At 36.4% G+C, this 18,957-nt stretch overlaps 1 protein-coding gene across 5 annotated transcripts in view; it reads right to left on the bottom strand.

Moving 5' to 3' along the window:
• ATG10 (autophagy related 10) overlaps positions 1–18,957 on the bottom strand; it is a 300,751-nt gene that overhangs the window by 191,235 nt on the left and 90,559 nt on the right. For all 5 annotated transcript variants that reach the window (XM_012477564.3, XM_012477565.3, XM_012477562.2 and 2 more), the window contains exon 3: positions 6,227–6,334. In XM_012477564.3, coding sequence (XP_012332987.2) covers positions 6,227–6,334 — 108 coding nt within the window. The remainder of the gene's footprint in view (positions 1–6,226; positions 6,335–18,957) is intronic.

Genomic DNA, 18,957 nt, shown 5'->3' with positions numbered 1-18,957 from the left:
AGTGTTGATCTAACAGTTCATCCAATAAAAATATTGGGAGCTAAGCAAATAGTGCTCTCTAACTCCACAAAAACCCTTCCCTCAAGCTTGATATCCATTATATATCTACATTTCTTGCATATGGTTGTTCAACTATCTACAAATACAACTAATTTAGAAGAAAATGTAAAAAAAAAGTTAGACTTTTGATCATTACATATTTATGATCAAGAGAGGATGTATTTTACCTAAACCCTGTTTTGGAATCCCAAGGACAATAGTTAAATAAGAGTTTATCACTCTTCAGTGCAGAGTTGAAGTATCTTTTGATTAGTGATGGTTGAAATGAAAAATAATGTTGTTTTATACAATTGCTTGCAAGATTATGAAACTTACTATCACAAAATTACAAATAATTTTTCATGATAGACAGTCTAGTCTGTATATTCACTTACAACTAAATTTGATAATTTGTACAAATTAGGATTATCCCTTGAGTTCTTCTGTCTATCCTGAGCACAATCAATCTTTTTCATGAAATTTGCTTAAATATTCAATTTTTTTTAAACTTTTCAGTTCAGGGGTACACATGCAGGTATGTTACATAGGTAAACTTGTGTCATGGGAGTTTGTTGTACAGATTATTTCATCACCCAGGTATTAAGCCTGGTACCCATTAGTTATTTTTCCTGATCCTCTCCCTCCTCTGACCTTCTACCCTCCTCTAGGCCTCAGTTTTTTAAATGTTAGCAGTTTGGTGGGGCATGGTGGCTCATGGCTGTAATCCCAGCACTTTGGGAGGCTGAGGCTGGCAGATCACCTCAGATCAGGAGTTCGAAACCAGCCTAGCCAACAGAGTGAAACCCTGCATCTACAAAAATACAAAAATTAGCTGGACATGATGATGGGCGCCTGTAATCCCAGCTACTCAGGAGGCTGAGGAGAGAGAATCACTTGAACCCAGGAGGCAGAGGTTGCAGTGAGCCAAGATCACGCCATTGCACTCCAGCCTGGACAAAAGAGCAAGACTCTGTCTCAAAAAAAAAAAAAAAATTTTAGCAGATGACTGTCCCTTATCTAATTACATCCCACTTAAATTGTCACAGTATTTTCTACTGATATCACAAATGTGCTATCTATTAAGATAAAACATTAATTCTGAGATATTTGGGGTTTTTTGGGGGGTTTTGTTTGTTTTTTTTGAGACAGTCCTATTCTGTTGCCCATACTAGATAGAGTGCAGTAGTGTGATCATAGCTGATTGTAACCTCAAATGCCCAGACTTATGCAATAAGTCTGTCCCAGCCTCCAGAGTAGCTAGGATTACAGGTGCATGCCACCATGCCCACCTAATTTTTCTAGTTTTGTAGAGATGGGGTCTCACTTTATCGTGTAGGCTAATCTCAAACTCCTGGACTCAAGCGATCCTCCCCTTTTGACCGAAAGAAGCACTGGGACCACAGGTGTGAGCAACTATACCTAGCCATCTGAGGTATTTTTTAATGAAAAACTAAAAAAATTCAAATCACCATACCTCTAATCATACTACTGACTAAATAAAAGTTATAAACAAATCTATGTTGAAGAATGAGAGAACTTAAGAGGAGAATACATTTCTGTCCAATGTTGATCTAGAAAAGTGAGGCGTTATATATATAGTTCAAATGAAATGTTTTAAACACTCTAATTAGTCTACCACTGATTTTTAGTGAGAGTCACTCTCAATTGTCTCTGTTCCACTCTCTGGAATAACTGGTGGTGGTGGCTAAATAAGGGTTAGTTTCCAACTTGGAGGCTACTCATTATTTCCAACATTTAAAGGATGTGTTACAGTCTCTGCTCTCTTCCTGCTCCTTCATGTTTCTCCATTCACATCCTACGTCTTCTTGCATAATTATGAGATAACAGAAAAAGATAATTGTTATGTGTGACATTATTAGTATTAGTAATAGCACTGCATGCTTCTTACAACCAACCAAAACAAGAAGTAAGAAGGGCCCACAATTTGAATGAGAAAACTGAAGTTTATTCAAGGTTACCTTACTAGTAAGTGGCTAAGAGAACTACAAAACAATTTCTATCTCCAAGTCTACCACTCTTTCTTCTACTTGTGCTGTTGTTATAATCTGAGTAAATTAGGCTGACTAAATTTACTATGAGTTGCCAAATAATTAAAAATAAAACACTGGAGTTGACTGGAGGATGAAGGGTTTATCATTCGGTTCAATTCCCGTGACAACTCAGAAACACAAACTACTAAAAACTCCCTGCAAACCTCTCTTTTTAAACATTGTTGATTTTTCTATGTAAATTGATTGTTGAAAAAAAAATGTTATTCTAGTAGAAACTAAAGTCTTTTAGAATTCAGGCTGGGCACAGTGGCTCATGACTGTAATCTCAGCACTATGGGAAGCTGAGGAGTAAGGATCACTTGAAGCCAGGACTTTGAGACAAGCCTGGGCAACAGAGCAAAACCCACATCTCCACATATATATATATATATATATATATATATATATATATATATATATACACACACACACGTATATATACATATACACATATATATGTGTATATATGTAGATTATGTGGTATAAACAACAGAATCCAAGTATGATTAACATTCTTCAAACTATCCATTGACTATTACAATTTTAAATTTAATTCTTTTTAAAATTTATCTCTTCAAAGAGTGAAACCCATAACTTTTTTCTCTCACTCCCTTGAAATCCCTAGGGTTATTTTAGGGTCGTGTGTGTGTGTGTGTGTGTGTGTGTGTGTGTGTGTGTGTGTGTGTATGTGTGTATGTGAGTATATATGTATGTATTATATATACAATATATGTAGCATAGTACATTACAAAAAGTATGGGATGTGTGTATATATATATTTATGTATGTGTGTGTATATATGTGTATACAAAAAGTATATATGTGTGTATATATATACATATGTGTATATACATATATGTGTATATATGTATATACAAAAAGTATATGTGTGTATATATATACACACACATATATACACATGTAGTTTTTGTATACACACATATACTTTTTGTATACACACATATATACAAAAAGTATGGGTGTGTGTGTATATATATGTATATATATGTGTGTGTGTATATATATATACACATATATACACACACACACCCATGCTTTTTGTAATATACTATACTACATATATTGTATATATAATACATATATATGTAGTATCTATGTATTATATATAATACATATATATAATTTAATCAATTCTAAGTAACTCACTTGATAATCCAGTTTATATCAAAATACAGAGGTATCTGATTTGTTAAGTGACCTAGTTCTACGGGTAATTAAACCTGAAGGTTCAGTCAAATAATACATACTCACTGAGTCGGCTTACTTCCATGGGGTTTACAGTCTAAGGAACCAATCCGGCTTTTAAAACAATAAGCATGAGTCTGAGGAGTACTAAGAAGGAGTGATAAAGGACATACACTTTTAAGGCAAATTCTGAAGAGAAAGAACAAGAATAAATGTAACTAAAAAGAAAAAAAAATTCTAAGAAAATCTGATTTGTTTGGAAGGGGGGAAATTATTTCTAGGCCTTATGTGAATATTACATATTTATATATGTATATGTGATCTTTCAATCATTGTTTCTGCTATGCAGGAGGCCGAAGCTGGTAAATAAACAAAGATGGGGTACTGGGTTGTCTTGTTCTAAATTTTAAAATCTTCTGTTCTTATCTAGGATAAAAAATGAGAGAGGGATGCCTATCAGAGTTATGGCAGTAATGGAAGCTTACAAGGATGGATAGTGACTACAAATGAAATCACTGGACCAAGCAAAGTAACTCTAGGGATTTCAAGGGAGTGAGAGAAAAGACTTATGGTTTCACTCTTTGAAGAGATAAATTTTAAAAGAATCATAATTTAAAATTGTAATAGTCAACTGATAGTTTGAAGAATGTTAATCATACTTGGATTCTATCGTTTATATCACATAATCTACCATTTTTTTCACTTAACATGAACTTTTGTTTTTTTTTTTTCTTTTTTTCAAGACAAGGTCTCACTCTGTCTGTCACCCAGGCTGGAGTACAATGGCACGATCTCAGCTCACTGCAACCTCCACCTCCCAGGTTCAAACAATTCTCCTGTCTCAGCCTCCTGAGTAGCTGGGACCACAGGTGCATGCCACCACGCCTGGCTAAATTTCTGTATTTTTAGTAGAGACAGGATTTCACCATGTTGCCCAGGTTGGTCTTAAATTCCTAAGCTCAGGTGATCCACCTGCTTTGGCCTCTCAAAGTGCTGGGATTACAGGCATTGAGCCACCGCGCCTGGCCAACATGAACGTTTAACCTGCGTAACTAAAAAGTCACCTAGAATATCACTTTTAATGACTGCATCCATCTAGGGATGTGCCATAATTAACCAATCCATTATCATTGTATATTTCTGTTGTTTTCATTTTTCCTATTATAAATAAGGTTGAGATGAATACACTTGCAGGTAAATCTTTGTGTATTCAAATATTTTGAGTATTTGTGTGTAATTTATTTTAATTAAAATTATTGCATCAAAAAAATAAGATGTGCTGATAGAGGAGAGGGATCAACATATAATAAAGCAAGCGCAGCAAAATGTTAATGGTGGACTTTATGTGGTAAGCATATAGATATTCACTGCAAAATTCTTTCAACTTTTCCATATGTTTCAAATTTATTGGAAAATTTGGAAATGAAAAACGTTGAAAAAAATTATATTTTATGAGGCTAAATTCCTAGAATTGGAATAGATTATTCATAGTATGTGCACATCTCTAAACTTTGTGAAGTTAAAACATCAACCAGAAAGTGTCAGTTCCCTCACACTGTCAACACCACTTTTTAGTGCTTTTCAAATTTCTGCCAACTTGTTAGGCAAAAACTAGTAATTCATTTTTAAAATCATCATTTCTATGTTAATTTTTTTAACTTTTTTTAAGTTAATATATAATGAATTGAAAAGCTTCCTAATATGCTTGGCTTCAGATTTGATGTTGGTTATTGGAACCACAAAGCAGTAATCAAGATTCAAGCACCCATCTGGGGGTACTTAGCTTATTACCAAGCACAATACTCTCAAGAATAACTTCCAAACCAAATTATAAAGGTGAAAGTTACCTTCAGGCTAGCATCACATACGGGCAAGGGGACTGATGTCCGATTGCCAGATTGTCCTGATTTAACATGTTCTGAGAAAGAGTTCTTCCTGCACAAAAAAAGTCACCTCTTTCATTTTCCCAGGATGCTCAGAATTCAAGCACTAGTGATTTCTTCTTTTGTGCTGAAATAATTTGGTCATCACCAATCTTCTTTCAAAATTCAAGTATTTTATTTCAATATGAGTACCATATAATTATGGTACTTCCACAGGATAGAATGCAATGAAGTCATTAAAGAGAACTATGGAATTTTGCATTTACTGACATGGAAAGATGTCCATGATATATCTGTTCATTGCAAACAACAATAACAAAAAAAACAAGTACGTATGTGTGTGCATATGATAGAAATATGTGAAAGGATACTTACTAAAATGTTAACAGTGGTAACTTATTGAAGGACATATGGGACATTTTAAAATCCTTTTTATGTATTTCTCTATTATTTATTTTTAAAATGGGTATACACAATTTTTTCACAAGAAATACAGTAAGTCTATTTGCATTTTGATAAAAGGAAAATTGAAAATATCTCAGAAAACCACTCAATCATTAGTACCATAATAAAATTTGGTTCAGCAAGATTTTCAATTCAAGGTTAAAGTCCCCTAAGGAATAAGACCCAGATCCAGCATATTTTCAAGGGAAAAAGGGCTATAGGCAGAGCAGGCAAAGAGGTCTCCAGTCAAGTATTAAGCAGCCTGAGGCTAGGGCTGTATTATCTTCAGGGAATTTTACTTGGGGAAAAAAAAAAAATCAATAGATAACAGAAGCCATCTGTGGTATTCAGATCCAACAGAAACCAAACGAATGATGGCTCACTACAATCTGGATAGAGTCAGAGTGGATCTTATATAACTTTACCACAATTCTTGCTTTCAGTATTACAAAAGAAAATACCTCCTTCTTCCCCTACAATAGGCCCAGAATCCAATGGGAAGAAGTTTAAAGTTTTTATAATATTTACTTAACAAGAATTAAATGTTTAAATGTATACTTTACAGAGACTGAAAAGAAGAACATGATACATTAAACTACTCACCTCCATGGGAAGACATGTCTGTCCATGAGTAGATGTCCCTGGATGTGACATCACAGGCTCATTCTTAATTTGAAAGTGTATTTTGCACATGTAGCCATCAGAACAGTCCTGCGTTTCATCACCAAAAAATATATAATAAAACCCCAATTATTTTAAGAATTCATCATTTTAAGAACCACTTCCCATAAGTTCCTACTGATCAGTGAAAAACTAAATGTACCAAATGAGATGAGACTATATGGATAAAGAAACTAGTCCCACATCCTGCACATAGTAGGTCTCAATAAATGCATGCTTTATTCTCCTACCTTTCTTATTTATTAAAGATGTTTCCCCCCTCCTAGATTAAACCTTCCCCTTTTTTTCCTGACTAGTCCATAGCACCAAGATCACAGAACAAAACTTAAGCTTATAGAAATAGCTTGTCACACAATTAATATTGATTTTCATGGCATACACATAAAGAACAATTTTAGGACCTGCAATAGATCTCAAAGCTGGAAGACAGCTTCCATTTCAATTTCTTTCTCAAGGCAAGATCTCTATGAAAATGTCCCAGAAAGGTAATTATGCATCTCAGCATCTGCCTGTGTACCTCCAGGAACCTGTGCTTGCTACTCCCTTACACAGCAGCCACTTCCTTTGGTGCACTGTACATTAAGAAAGTTTTGTCCCGTATTTCACTTCCTTTAACTTTAACTTTAACTTACTTAGTTCTGCCCTCTGAAGTCTAATCCTTTTTCTACACAGCTGTTCTGAGAACGAAGAAATGACTGCCATCTGCAAATACTCTTTACAAGATACGGCTTCCAAGCCCTTTACCAGTATTTCTCTCCTGTTTCTTCTACTTGCTCTTAAATACACTGATGGATGATGTTCATCTAGCTGTGACCAGTTCCGTTTTTTTTTTTTTTTTTTTTTTTGAGACAGAGTTTCGCTCTTGTTACCCAGGCTGGAGTACAATGGCACAATCTCGGCTCACCGCAATCTCCGCCTCCTGGGTTCAGGCAATTCTCCTGCCTCAGCCTCCCGAGTAGCTGGGACTACAGGCGTGCGCCACCATGCCCAGCTAATTTTTGTATTTTTAGTAGAGACGGGGTTTCACCATGTTGACCAGGATGGTCTCGATCTCTTGATCTCGTGATCTACCCGCCTCAGCCTCCCAAAGTGCTGGGATTATAGGCCTGAGACACCACACCCGGCCCAGTTCCGTTTTTTTTAAGATAACACTTGTTTGAATTCAATAAAGTCATGTATAAGAATATAATACCTCCCCAAGCACAAACATACATGCCAATAAATACTAATTCCCCACCAAATTGTCACACCAACATTTACATTTTAACAGAATTAAAATAATACTAAGGACTAAGGGGTTACTTAATCTTCCTATAAGAAGAGGGAAATGTGGATGCAGTGACACACAGGAAAAAAGCGATGTGAAGATAAAGACTGCAGAGGTCCATCTACAAGCTAAAGAACGCCAAGGATTGCCATCGGCCACTGGAAACCAGAAGCAGTAAGGAATGCTCCTTCCCTAGAGCCTCTGGTGGGAGCAGGTCCCTGCCAACATCTTGATTTCAGACTTCTAACCTCCAGAACTGTGAGACAATAAATTTCTGTTACTTTAAGTCTTCCAGTTTGTGGTATTTCGTTATGACGTTCCTAGGAAACTAAAACAGTAACTATTATTTTAAGAGACTTGGCAGCACCTTAACAATGCCTCCCAGTAAGTTGTGCTGACAAACTGCCAGCCCTCACTCAGGTGGCTGCACTGGTTGTTTGTTGTCAGCACTAGTTCTGATTGGTTGGATCCAGCTCATTCTGATTGGTTGATGCTTCTGTCACAGGTTGTTAAATATTTTTAATAACATTCCTGCCTGTAAAGTAGACCAACAAATATCCAATACTGTAATTTTTAATTATTTCATTAAGGATATCCATTGTGTAGATGGAATTACTGTTTTAAATTCCAGCTCTACACTATCTGACCACTATCTGACCACAAAGCAGACCCTGTGATGGTCTTCTACCATTGAAACCTTTGTATTCAGAAAAATGTAAATTTAACATGGGCTTAAACTGAGAAATATATATGTACTGACTGCTGACATTGCCACTGTTTCACATCAAACATCTATTCTTCCTTCTTTTGGAGCAGTAGTCATTGCTCCTTTAAGGAACCATTCCCTGATTTTGAAGGCAATGGTTCCTTAGAGGAGCACTGGCTACTGTTCCTCTAATTACAGCTCCAGGGATAGACACAGGACTCCAATCTTGCCAATCAGTACTGCTGGCCCCAGAGACTCTGAAGGACAAATTATCTACAATCATAGCCAATGGGATACAATTCAGGATTTGGTTTGGGGAGTTTGGGAAAGGTGGCTGTTCTCTTTTCCACTAAGTTTGAACCACACAAACCAAAAATTAAAATAAAATAAACCAACTGGCAGTCACCAGGTAATTAAACAAAGTCTGCTTTGCAACTCAGAGGAAAGCAAGACCATGAGATGCAAAGAAACCAGATTCTGACTAGGTTATTTACACCAACCATATCTGAAACTAGTTCTACCTCAATTTTTCAATTACATGACCCCAAAAAGTCCCTTCTTGGCTTCACCCAATAGGTTGGGTTTTATGTCACTTGCAACCAAAATAATTTTGTTATTAAGTAACATAAATTGTGTTTAATAGTTTAAAAATAGAAGATTCCTATTGTATTGTATCATCAATCTCACTGTGATAATCAATAGTTGATTATGTAAAAGATTTACTATACACAGTTATGCATCACGTAATGGCAGGAATACCTTTTGAGAAATACGTCATTGAGCTATTCTGTCATTGTACAAACATCATAGACTGTGCTTACACAAACCTGAATGGTATAGCCTCCTACATACCTAGGCTATATGACATAGTTGCTTGCTCCTAGGCTGCAAACCTGTACAGCATGTTACTGTACTAATTGCAGACAATTGTAACAAAATGATAAGTATTTGTGTATCTAAGCATGTTTGAACAAAGAAAAAGTACCGTAAAAATGCAGTATTATAATCTTACGGGAACATTGTGTATGTGGTCTGTCCTTGACCGAAATGTTATTATGCAGCATGACTATACAGTAAAACTATAATAGCATATGTTTGTGAGAAAAATTACTCAAAGTCTGCAATTTCAAAATGATCTAGCCATAGAGATAAAAACCAAAACTTTCAGGATATTCTGAGAACACAAAGCTGCATTGTGTGTACTAAATATAACTCATTAAATGAGGGTAACTGCTCTATTTTGTATTTTTCTATACCTGAGCCCTGGTCATACAACCTCCTCTTAAGGGAACATAACATTTAGTAAAATTCTAATTATAATGCAAAATACATCTCCTTTGACATTAAAAGAGATGAGTCAAAAATTCCTGTGCACCTATGTTATAAAATCTAAATAAATTATCTGGTCTCTTTCCCAATGAGTTAAGATAAAGAGATATGTCACTTTCAATATTACTTATAATGTGAGGAATTTTTACTTACATTTTAGGTAATTTCTAATAGCATTTATTATTATCTATAGGGAAGTACACTGGGTTTTGGCTCTGTATTTGGTAGTAGTGATTTTTTTCAGTATCAATCTTTTCAGTCAAGATTAGCCTTGAAAAATTAAATACAGAGTTTTTTGGATTTTGATTTCCCTTTAAACACTTCTACAAAACTGGGTCTTTCTCCTACTTTGTTTTAATTTAAGGCAGAAAAATATGTTTTGTTCTTCTCTGTTGAAGATGCATTTTTAGAGACAAATGCAAAAGCATGAGAATCGCCACTCCCTTGTCAGCCCTGCAGTCCATATAGCCCAGTAAACAATGTTAACTCAAATCCCCACTTGGCAATGAAGTTTTCCAGACCATTCCAATTAACACTCCTCTCTTGCTTCCCTGCATCCTTTTTGTACTTATCATAGCTTACACTTCAACATTGAACTCTTCTTTAATTTTTTAACATTTGTTAGTTTTATTTCTCCCAGTAGATCATAAGCTCAGGGCCTAGGCCCCCAGCCTCTAAGGGATGACAAAGTCTTTATAGGAACCAGATTCCATTCCACGTAAAAACCTGATGCAGATAGTGTTCGAAAACACCCTGGAAAGCATGTGAGGATGCAATAACAAAGGGAAGCTTCAAGTTTATCCAATTCAAGCCTCTCATTTTAGAGATAAGAGGGTGAAGGAGTAAAGCACTTCGAAGAAACTTGTCTTACAGCTAATTAGTTGGAGGCAGAGCAGGAAGTGGAACGAATGGATCTCTTGACCTGAGTATTCTTTCTAGCACACTAAGCAAATTCTGCCAGAGAGCAGGACCATAGCTTACTGACTCTCATGGACCAGTGTGGGCCAGTGCTTTGCACTTTAAATAACAAACTCAAGCCACTCAAGTGTGATCTGAGGACCAGGAGCCACAGCATGAGCTGTGAGCTTATTAGACAGACATGCAGAATCTCAAGCATCACCCCAGACTTCCTGATTCTGTATTTAAAATGTGATCCCTAGGTGATTTGTATGCACATTTTGGAAGTACTGAGGCATGTACTGCAATCCTTGACTCAAAGAGACAGCAAACTAACTGCATTAACAATGGTTTGCAATTGGAGCTGCACATTAGACCCCCCTGGGGAGTTTTCAAAATGTTGTTGCTGGGGTCTCACCTCAGACCAATTAGGTGAGAATCTACCTAGCAGATTCTAGCATAGCAGCCAAACTTGAGAATCACCGCACTCAATTCCTTGGAGCTCCCCTTTTGAACTCAATGAACACAGTCAATCAGGTAATCTGCAGCTACCTCAGAAGAAAAGTCCACAAACAACTCAAGATCTTCATGAACACCATAGCTCACCTGGAGCTCTCCAAATGCTAAAATCACCTCTGTCAATGCTCTCTTCTTGGAGGCTTTTCTATGCTGAGACGGCCTTTGATGTGGTCTTTACCACTACCTCAAAAACTACTTTCTGGCAACTTGGCCAGTCTTGACCTGGCCCTCTGAAACTTTAGTCTTGTAACTTAAAATTGTTCCATGTTCAACTACATTTCACCTATTAGGACTCCTTGCTGTCCATTCACCACAAAACTTGTTACTTCACTCTATCACTATAGAAGATAAATTAATAAGAACTGTCCAGTTGTTATATCCCAGAAAACACTAATTAAAAGAATACTTTCTCACAGCCAAAACTCTTCTAGTATCTAAATAGAATGGCCTTCACCTAAGAAATATTTAAATGAGAAAAAAAAAAAAAAAAACCCTAAATGTGCTAGATGAAAATATAGAATACTTTTTTTTTTTTTGAGACAGAGTTTCACTCTTGTTACCCAGGCCAGAATGCAATGATGCAATCTCCGCTCACTGCAATCTCCACCTCCTGGGTTCAAATGATTCTCCTGCCTCAGCCTCTGAATAGCTGGGATTAGAGGTGCCCGCCATAACATCCAGCTAGTTTTTGTATTTTTAGTAGAGACAGGGTTTTACCATGTTGGCTAGGCTGGTCTCAAACTCCTGACCTCAGGTGATCCACCCACCTTGGCCTCCCAAAGTGCTGGGATTGCAGGTGTAAGCCACCGTGCCCAGCTAAAAATACATATTTTTTTAATATGATAAAAACCCAGAAGTCATAAAAGACTGATAAATTCTACTGCAGGCAAACAAACTCTTAACACTATAAAGTCAAAAGACATATCAAAATGTGAAAACGGATTTATAGCTTATATCATAGAAAAGAACTAATTTTTTCAATATAAAATAGCTTTAATTTCCTCAAAATATAAATAGTTCCACCAAATCAATAAGAAAGAGTCCAACAGCCTAACAGGAAAATAAGCAAAGGAAATACAGATAGTTTACTAAAAAAAAAAAAAAAAAAAAGTAGATAAAAATATGTTCAACGTTAGCCATAAGAAAAATGCAAATTAAAAACTGTGATAACATTTTTTACCTATCGGATTGGCAAAGATCAAAAAGTATGAAAGGGACTGTATAGACAAAGACATGGATAAAACAAGCAGACACTCTCATAATGACATTGCCAGGGGCAGGGGAGTTTAAATTAGCATAAGATCCCTGAAGAACAAGATGGCAAAAACTATCAAAATTTAAAATACACACACCTTAGACTCAAAAATGGTACTTCCAAGAATTTATCTTGTAGATATAGTCACATATGTAATATATAAAATTCATACAATGATTATTAAAGTGTTATTTTGATAGGATAAGGTTGGAAACAACCTAAATTTCCATCAGTGAGGATTGGCTAAATAAATTATTTTATATCCAAATAATGGGATAGTATGCAACCACAAAAAATAAAGAATGAGTTCTGTAAATACTGAGTAATGACCAAGACAGACCATTAAGTTATTTTTTTAAGTAGTGCAACACAGTATGAATACATGTATGCTACCATATACTTAAACATAAGTATACATGCTGCATGTACACTGAATATATCTGGAAAGACACCCAAGACCAAGATATCAGTGGCAACCTCTGAGAGTTTGAGTAAAGAAAGTGGAAGGGTTAGAAAGGAGACTCAACTTTTTATTGTAAAACCCTTTCGTGCCTATAAATAAATGGTACTTCATTTTAAACAAATAATTAATTGCCTTTGCACATATGCCTCCAGGCCACCACATTGCTGGGGCAGATTCCAATCTTGAACTTTTAAGGAGAAAAGGACCTATAGGCCTTACAGAATCCAAGAGAGACAAGCAAGATTTCTAGTATAGTGCTGATTGCATTTTGGATGGAGATCTAAGGATTTCCTGATAGAACATGTTTGGGTCTGTTTTAGTACAAGCTGTCATAGGGCTATGCCACCCAGCAAGCTATGTTATGCCTGCTGGAATCCAGCTAACAAAATAATTATAGGGCTTCTGTTGCTGAGTTTAACAAGATCTTCTCTAGACACATCTAAAAGAAAATGGATGGTTATCTAAGGGTCTCAGCTATACTTCAGAATAAGTCATTTTATATAGGACTTCAACTCAAGTTAACTGCCCAGAATCATCAGATGCAGGAAAGGATTGATAAGACCACTAAGGAGGAAGACAACTGAAGTTTCTAGGTCAATGCCAGCACTGATCAAACAAGGCCTTCAAGGTCAATGAAGCCATGAGGAATAGGTCAAACCTAGGCCAAAGATCTCGAGTGACTGTTCTTTGCTGCTGTATAAGATCAAACCAATACTACCAGTAGCTGCTCAAAACTGATTCACTTTGGGGGTAAAAAGAAAAAAGTAAAAACTACTGCTAAGTAGCAAGTTTACACTAGATAGGCCAGACATTAAACTAATATCCATCCTTTTTTTAAAAGGTAAAGGTAAATCATGTAGGCAAGGAACTGTTATGGATGTAGAAGATTCTCCAGAACACAATGCTGAATATGTTAATACCAGTCCTCCCTACACCCCAAATATCTACCTGATCCCAGTAACACTGACTTCAGTTTCTGATAGTGTTACACCTTCCAAATGCATGAGTGGATCTTGGCCAGGGCAGACTCTGATGCCTCTGGTTATATTATATACAAAGGTGAGTTCATACAAAGAGTGACCAGCTCTAGTCAAAGTGATTCATTGGTAACTGCTAGCCTCCGGTTCATTTAGACAAAAACTCAAGAGTCAAAGAAAATAAGGATATAATATATTTCATCTTTGATAAAGAAATTTGCATTGCTCCAATTTTCCCTTGGTCCTGTGGTATTTTGGGGTTTATTAAACCTGACACAGCCATTAATTAAATAGTCCACCTATACCTCAGAATTTCCTGGGGGAAAGGGCTGGAGATACATCTAAAATAATAAATTCCACTTAACGAAACTGAACCTGTCCTTCTGGGAAAGAATTAAACCTTCTGGATGTGTTCAGCCCAATAGAGGCTAGTACCCACTTGATTCACCATCTCCATGGTATAATCCACAATTATTGCTTTCATTTGTGTGACCTAACTTGTGAGTCCCACTGAATACACTTGTTCACTAACTGGGAATTAAACCACAGAAAAACACTGTGACACTTGATCCTTGATTGAAGCTTTTCTGTCTGTGCACAGTTTAAAAGAGGTTTGTTAGTGTGGTCATGGTATGAAACTAAAAGACAGTTTTTAGAATTTTTTTTTTAAGAGATAGTGTCTTACTCTGTCATCCAGGCTACAGAGCAGTGGCATGATCACAGCTCCCTGCAGCTTCCAACTCCTGGGCCCAGGCCATCCTCCTGTCTCAGTCTCTTAAGTAGCTAGGACTGTAGGTATATGTCACCACATCTGGCTGATTTTTTTTTAAGAGATGGAGTCTTGCTATGTTGCCCAGCTGGTCTCAAACTCCTGGCCCCAAGCAATCCTCCTGCCTCAACTTCCCAAAGTGCTAGGATTAAAGGTGTAAGCCACCACACCCAGCCAAGAATTTGTAAAATTTTGATTTGACTTGAAATAGTCTCTGTCAATGAACAGTGTGACAGAGGATTATACCACCTTCAAAGAATTATACCATCTATTACATTACAAAGAATTATACCACCTTACACTACTTATTTCTGAAATGAACCCTGTTTATATAAACAGACTAATTACATACTTTTATTAGGTTTAAATTTTTAATCAACTTATAAACAAAGCACAGAGAACTAAATTATAGTTACTGAATAGAATCTAAATATTATAAATCTTGATGATGTAAAAATATCAAAAATCAGAAGAAAGAATAGAAAGGAATGTGGGAGGCAGAAATAATACACTAAATTCTTCATCTAGCATGGCAGGAATCAATAGTTATTGTCCAAAGATGAGAAATTAGGAAGGAGAAATACATTATTTAAAGTTATAGGGGTAACCATGAAAATAACTAAGGGATTATTCATCATCAATAGGGGTTCCATTAAACAAATTAAAATCATCCATACAATGGAATACTACATAGCTATTATAAATAATAAGGTAATGCTGTATAAGCTCACAAAGAAAAATGTCAATGATATAATGTTAGGTGGAAAAAGTAAGTTATAGAACAATGATCCCATTTATGTAAACACATACATAAATGTATATACATATATTCATATGTGCATAGAAAAAAACTACAGAATTGGGTCCGAGGAGAAGGAGGGAAGATTTTCATCATTACTTTATATATATCTATGTATTATTAAACATTTTTAAATGAAATCATGTGTTATTTTTTCTTGTAGAAATAAAATAGACCCAATCCATGAAAGAAAAAGCAATAGTGTACTTGGGAGACTGAGATCTAAATCAGAAGTAAGAAAACTTCATTAAAACTTTCCTTTCACTCTGTGATAAATACGATTCTAAGAACCATAAAATGTTCTGACAACCCAAGCTAATTTTTGTTTTTATTTTCTCTCCTTTTTGAACTCGTTCACCAGTTACTAACCCAAAATGGGGCCAACACTTCTTTCTTAGGTTACTACCTAATTACAGCACACCTTCATTCTGTTTTTCAAGTAAACATTTTTTTATGCCACTTAGGACTTTCAATTTTCAATGCCATCCAATAATGCCAGAACCATGCTCATTTGTATAAGAAGTTAGTTTTCTTACAATATTCCTACTCCCTTTTCCTGGCAGCTCTCAAACCTACCAAGTCCCCCTTCTTTTCACCTCCAGCCCCTTCCTAACTTCCTAGATGAGCAGTATAACACTGCTTCCCCATTCCCATAATGCAGGTCAGAGCACAGAAAGGACAGAGGCCCCAAGGAATAAATGGCAGAAAAAATCAGCCATTTGTCAGGCTAGAAAAGAAGGTTACTGGGGGCAATTTGGTGACCTGATCTGGGGAGAAGCACACACGCATATGTGTTTACATATTCCTCCACAGCCTGCTTATCAAACACAAGTTTCTAAAGAATGATTACAGTTTAAATGTTGCTAAGTTTCTTTCTCTTCTTAGACCCAAAGCATCAAAAGTAAGTTTAAAACACACTAGTTCCATTTTCCTTATTAATTACTTTTAACAGATATCTCCACAATGTTAGGTTTCACTATTAAGCATTTTCTTTTTCCTCTTTCATTTTTTAATAATAGTTTGTTGTCAGGTTTTCCAACTTGCCTATTTTGAGTTTTCAATTTTCAGTTCATAGACATGGGACCTCCATATGTGCCCTCTTACTTTTTATTATATTAAATAATTTGGTTTTGGCTCTCAGAATGCTCCTGCTTATTTGTGCCAGAGGAATAGCCAACGGATATTATAACTGATCGGAGGGGATGTAGGGGGCCTGCTGTTGAAATCTATTTTTTTCTCTCTTTGCTCCTGCTTCCAATTTAAGTTTGGAGAGATTTTGCCGTATTATGTCTGTCGGCTCACTGAAATGTTCTTAAAGATTTAGTTTTGCTTCTCCAATACTGTAGATAAAATAAGAAGAAAAAAAAGTACAGATGACCTAAGTGTTAGCCTTTTTCATCTTGATTTCTAGATTTAAAGTTACTCCAAATCTTTTCCTTTCATAAATTATTGTTTTTAAACCATTGGCTGTTATATGAAAAGTACTCAAGACAATTAAGAAATTAAAGTAATTTTATACTTTAATAAATGGAAAGAAATTTGATAGTACTGATGGTAAAAAAAAAATTATCAGGGTAGCAAGTTGTCACTTTGATTTCAAAGCACTATCCTTGCAAAGCAGTACAAAAAATTATTAACTTTCCCAGTTTTTAGTGAAATGAAAGGTGCCTGAGCTTAAGCAGTTTAACTCCTCAGAAAAGGATCCTGCTACAGGGTGAGGAGAAGAACAGGGAAAGTAAGAAAGGCCTCCCTGGGATGGGCCATACAAAGTATCACAAACTGGTGGCTTAAAACAACAAATGTTTGCTTTCTCACAACTCTTGAGGCTAGAAGTTGGAAATCAAGGAGTTGGCTGTGCTCTCTCTTTAGGCTGTTTCCTCTTCCTAGATTCTGGTTGTCGCCAACTTTGAAACATATTAGTTGAGTCTATGCGTCTGTCTTCACATGGCCTTCTCCCCTGTGTGTCTGGGTCTCTGTGGCCAAATTTCCCTCTTCTTATAAGGATACCAGTAGTATTGGATTTAGGACTCACCCTAATCCAGTATGACTTCATCTTAATTTGATTACATCTGCAAAGACCTCAGTTCCAAATATGGTCACATTCACAGGTTCCAGGTGGACATGAATTTGGGGAGACATTATTCAATTCAATACAGGTGGAAAGGCAGGAAGAGGTAGGAGAACTGCAGCTCCTCAGCATTATCATCTAACCTGGAGACAGCTCACACAGGAGAACAGCTGAGGTAGGACAGAGTTGATGGCCAGTGCTTTAGAAACTGTTCCAGCCTGGGGACACTAGGCCAGATTTTCAGTGCTACTGCTGGAAACCAAAAGGGCTTTAATCAAGAATGAGGCAGTGGGTACTGACAGCTTTAAGAGAAGGCTGCATGGTAGTACAATCACTGCTTTTTATCTATGGATCCTGGACATGGTGAGATTGAAAACTTTACTGAGGTCATTCTGCTTGCCAAAAATATTCAATATTCACTACTTGGATCAGTACCAGACACATGGCAAACTCACATAGTCAGCAGAGAGGAGGGACAAGAAGGGAAGACATAGAAGGAGAGAGGGAGAATATAATCCACTCAGCCATTTTTATTAATGTAACAAAAGTTTCTTGACATATTTCCCAGAATGAGTCACAATCTCTGCCCTCCTAGTCATTTCTATCCAAGCCTATGAAGGTTTAAAGCTCTTATACTGAATTCCCTCTTTCTCTGTGTCATCTATCAGAACTCCTGCTTCCCATAGCTTGGCATTAATATCCCAGAAAAAGGAGGAAAGCTGTTGCCTTTGCATCAAGGCAGAAGCATACAACACAACAGCAGAAGGAGAAGAAGCACATCACCTACCTCCACCCCAAGACGTACAAACCTTAGGGAATCTTCCTTAAATATCTCCTCTCCTTCAGTTCCATGAGTTAATCATGTTCTCCAACTGCTGGGTTCCTAATTTTAAGGTCGAAAATAGGCGACCTTAAACTGATGATCATACATCTAATAATATCTTAATCTAAAATTTATGTTTGTTAATTTTACACTTCACATAAATGGGGTATCCTTCAAATACTTTTGCATTAAGTGTTTCTTTGGCCCACCAGCCATAATAGAATAACAGAATAGACATACCCTCCCACAGTAAACAACTAGAAAACCAAACATAAAATATAAAATTGGAGTTTTCAAACATTGAACACAGACAGTGCAGAACAGTGATCTCTGAGAGAAGAGAAATAAACAAGGTGAGCCTGACAAGTATCCCAGGTAGAAAAAGTTTCTAGACAGTACAGGGATAGGATATCCACACAGAGCCCCCAGTATTACTAAGCTGGGGAGACACAGTTCAGAGTTTGGAGAAACAGACTGACAAGAATTTGTGCAGCAGAGTACAAGGGAGGCACTGAAAGGAAGAACTCAACCACTGTGGAAGACAGTGTGGCAATTCCTCAAGGATCTAGAAATAGAAACACCATTTGACCCAGCAATCCTATTACTGGGTATATATCCAAAGGATTATAAATCATTCTATTACAAAGACATGCATATGTATGTTTATTGTGGTACTGTTCACAATAGCAAAGACTTGGAACCAACTCAAATGCCCATCAATGATAGACTGAATAAAGAAAATGTGGCACATATACACCATGGAATTAACTATGCAGCCATA

Source organism: Aotus nancymaae, unplaced genomic scaffold (genome assembly GCF_030222135.1).
Source record: "Aotus nancymaae isolate 86718 unplaced genomic scaffold, 86718_ANA_hifiasm-v0.15.2.pri h1tg000014l, whole genome shotgun sequence".
Lineage (NCBI taxonomy): Eukaryota > Metazoa > Chordata > Mammalia > Primates > Aotidae > Aotus > Aotus nancymaae.
The sequence above is the reverse complement of the archived record's forward strand: the minus strand, read 5'-3'. Positions and strand labels throughout refer to the sequence as shown.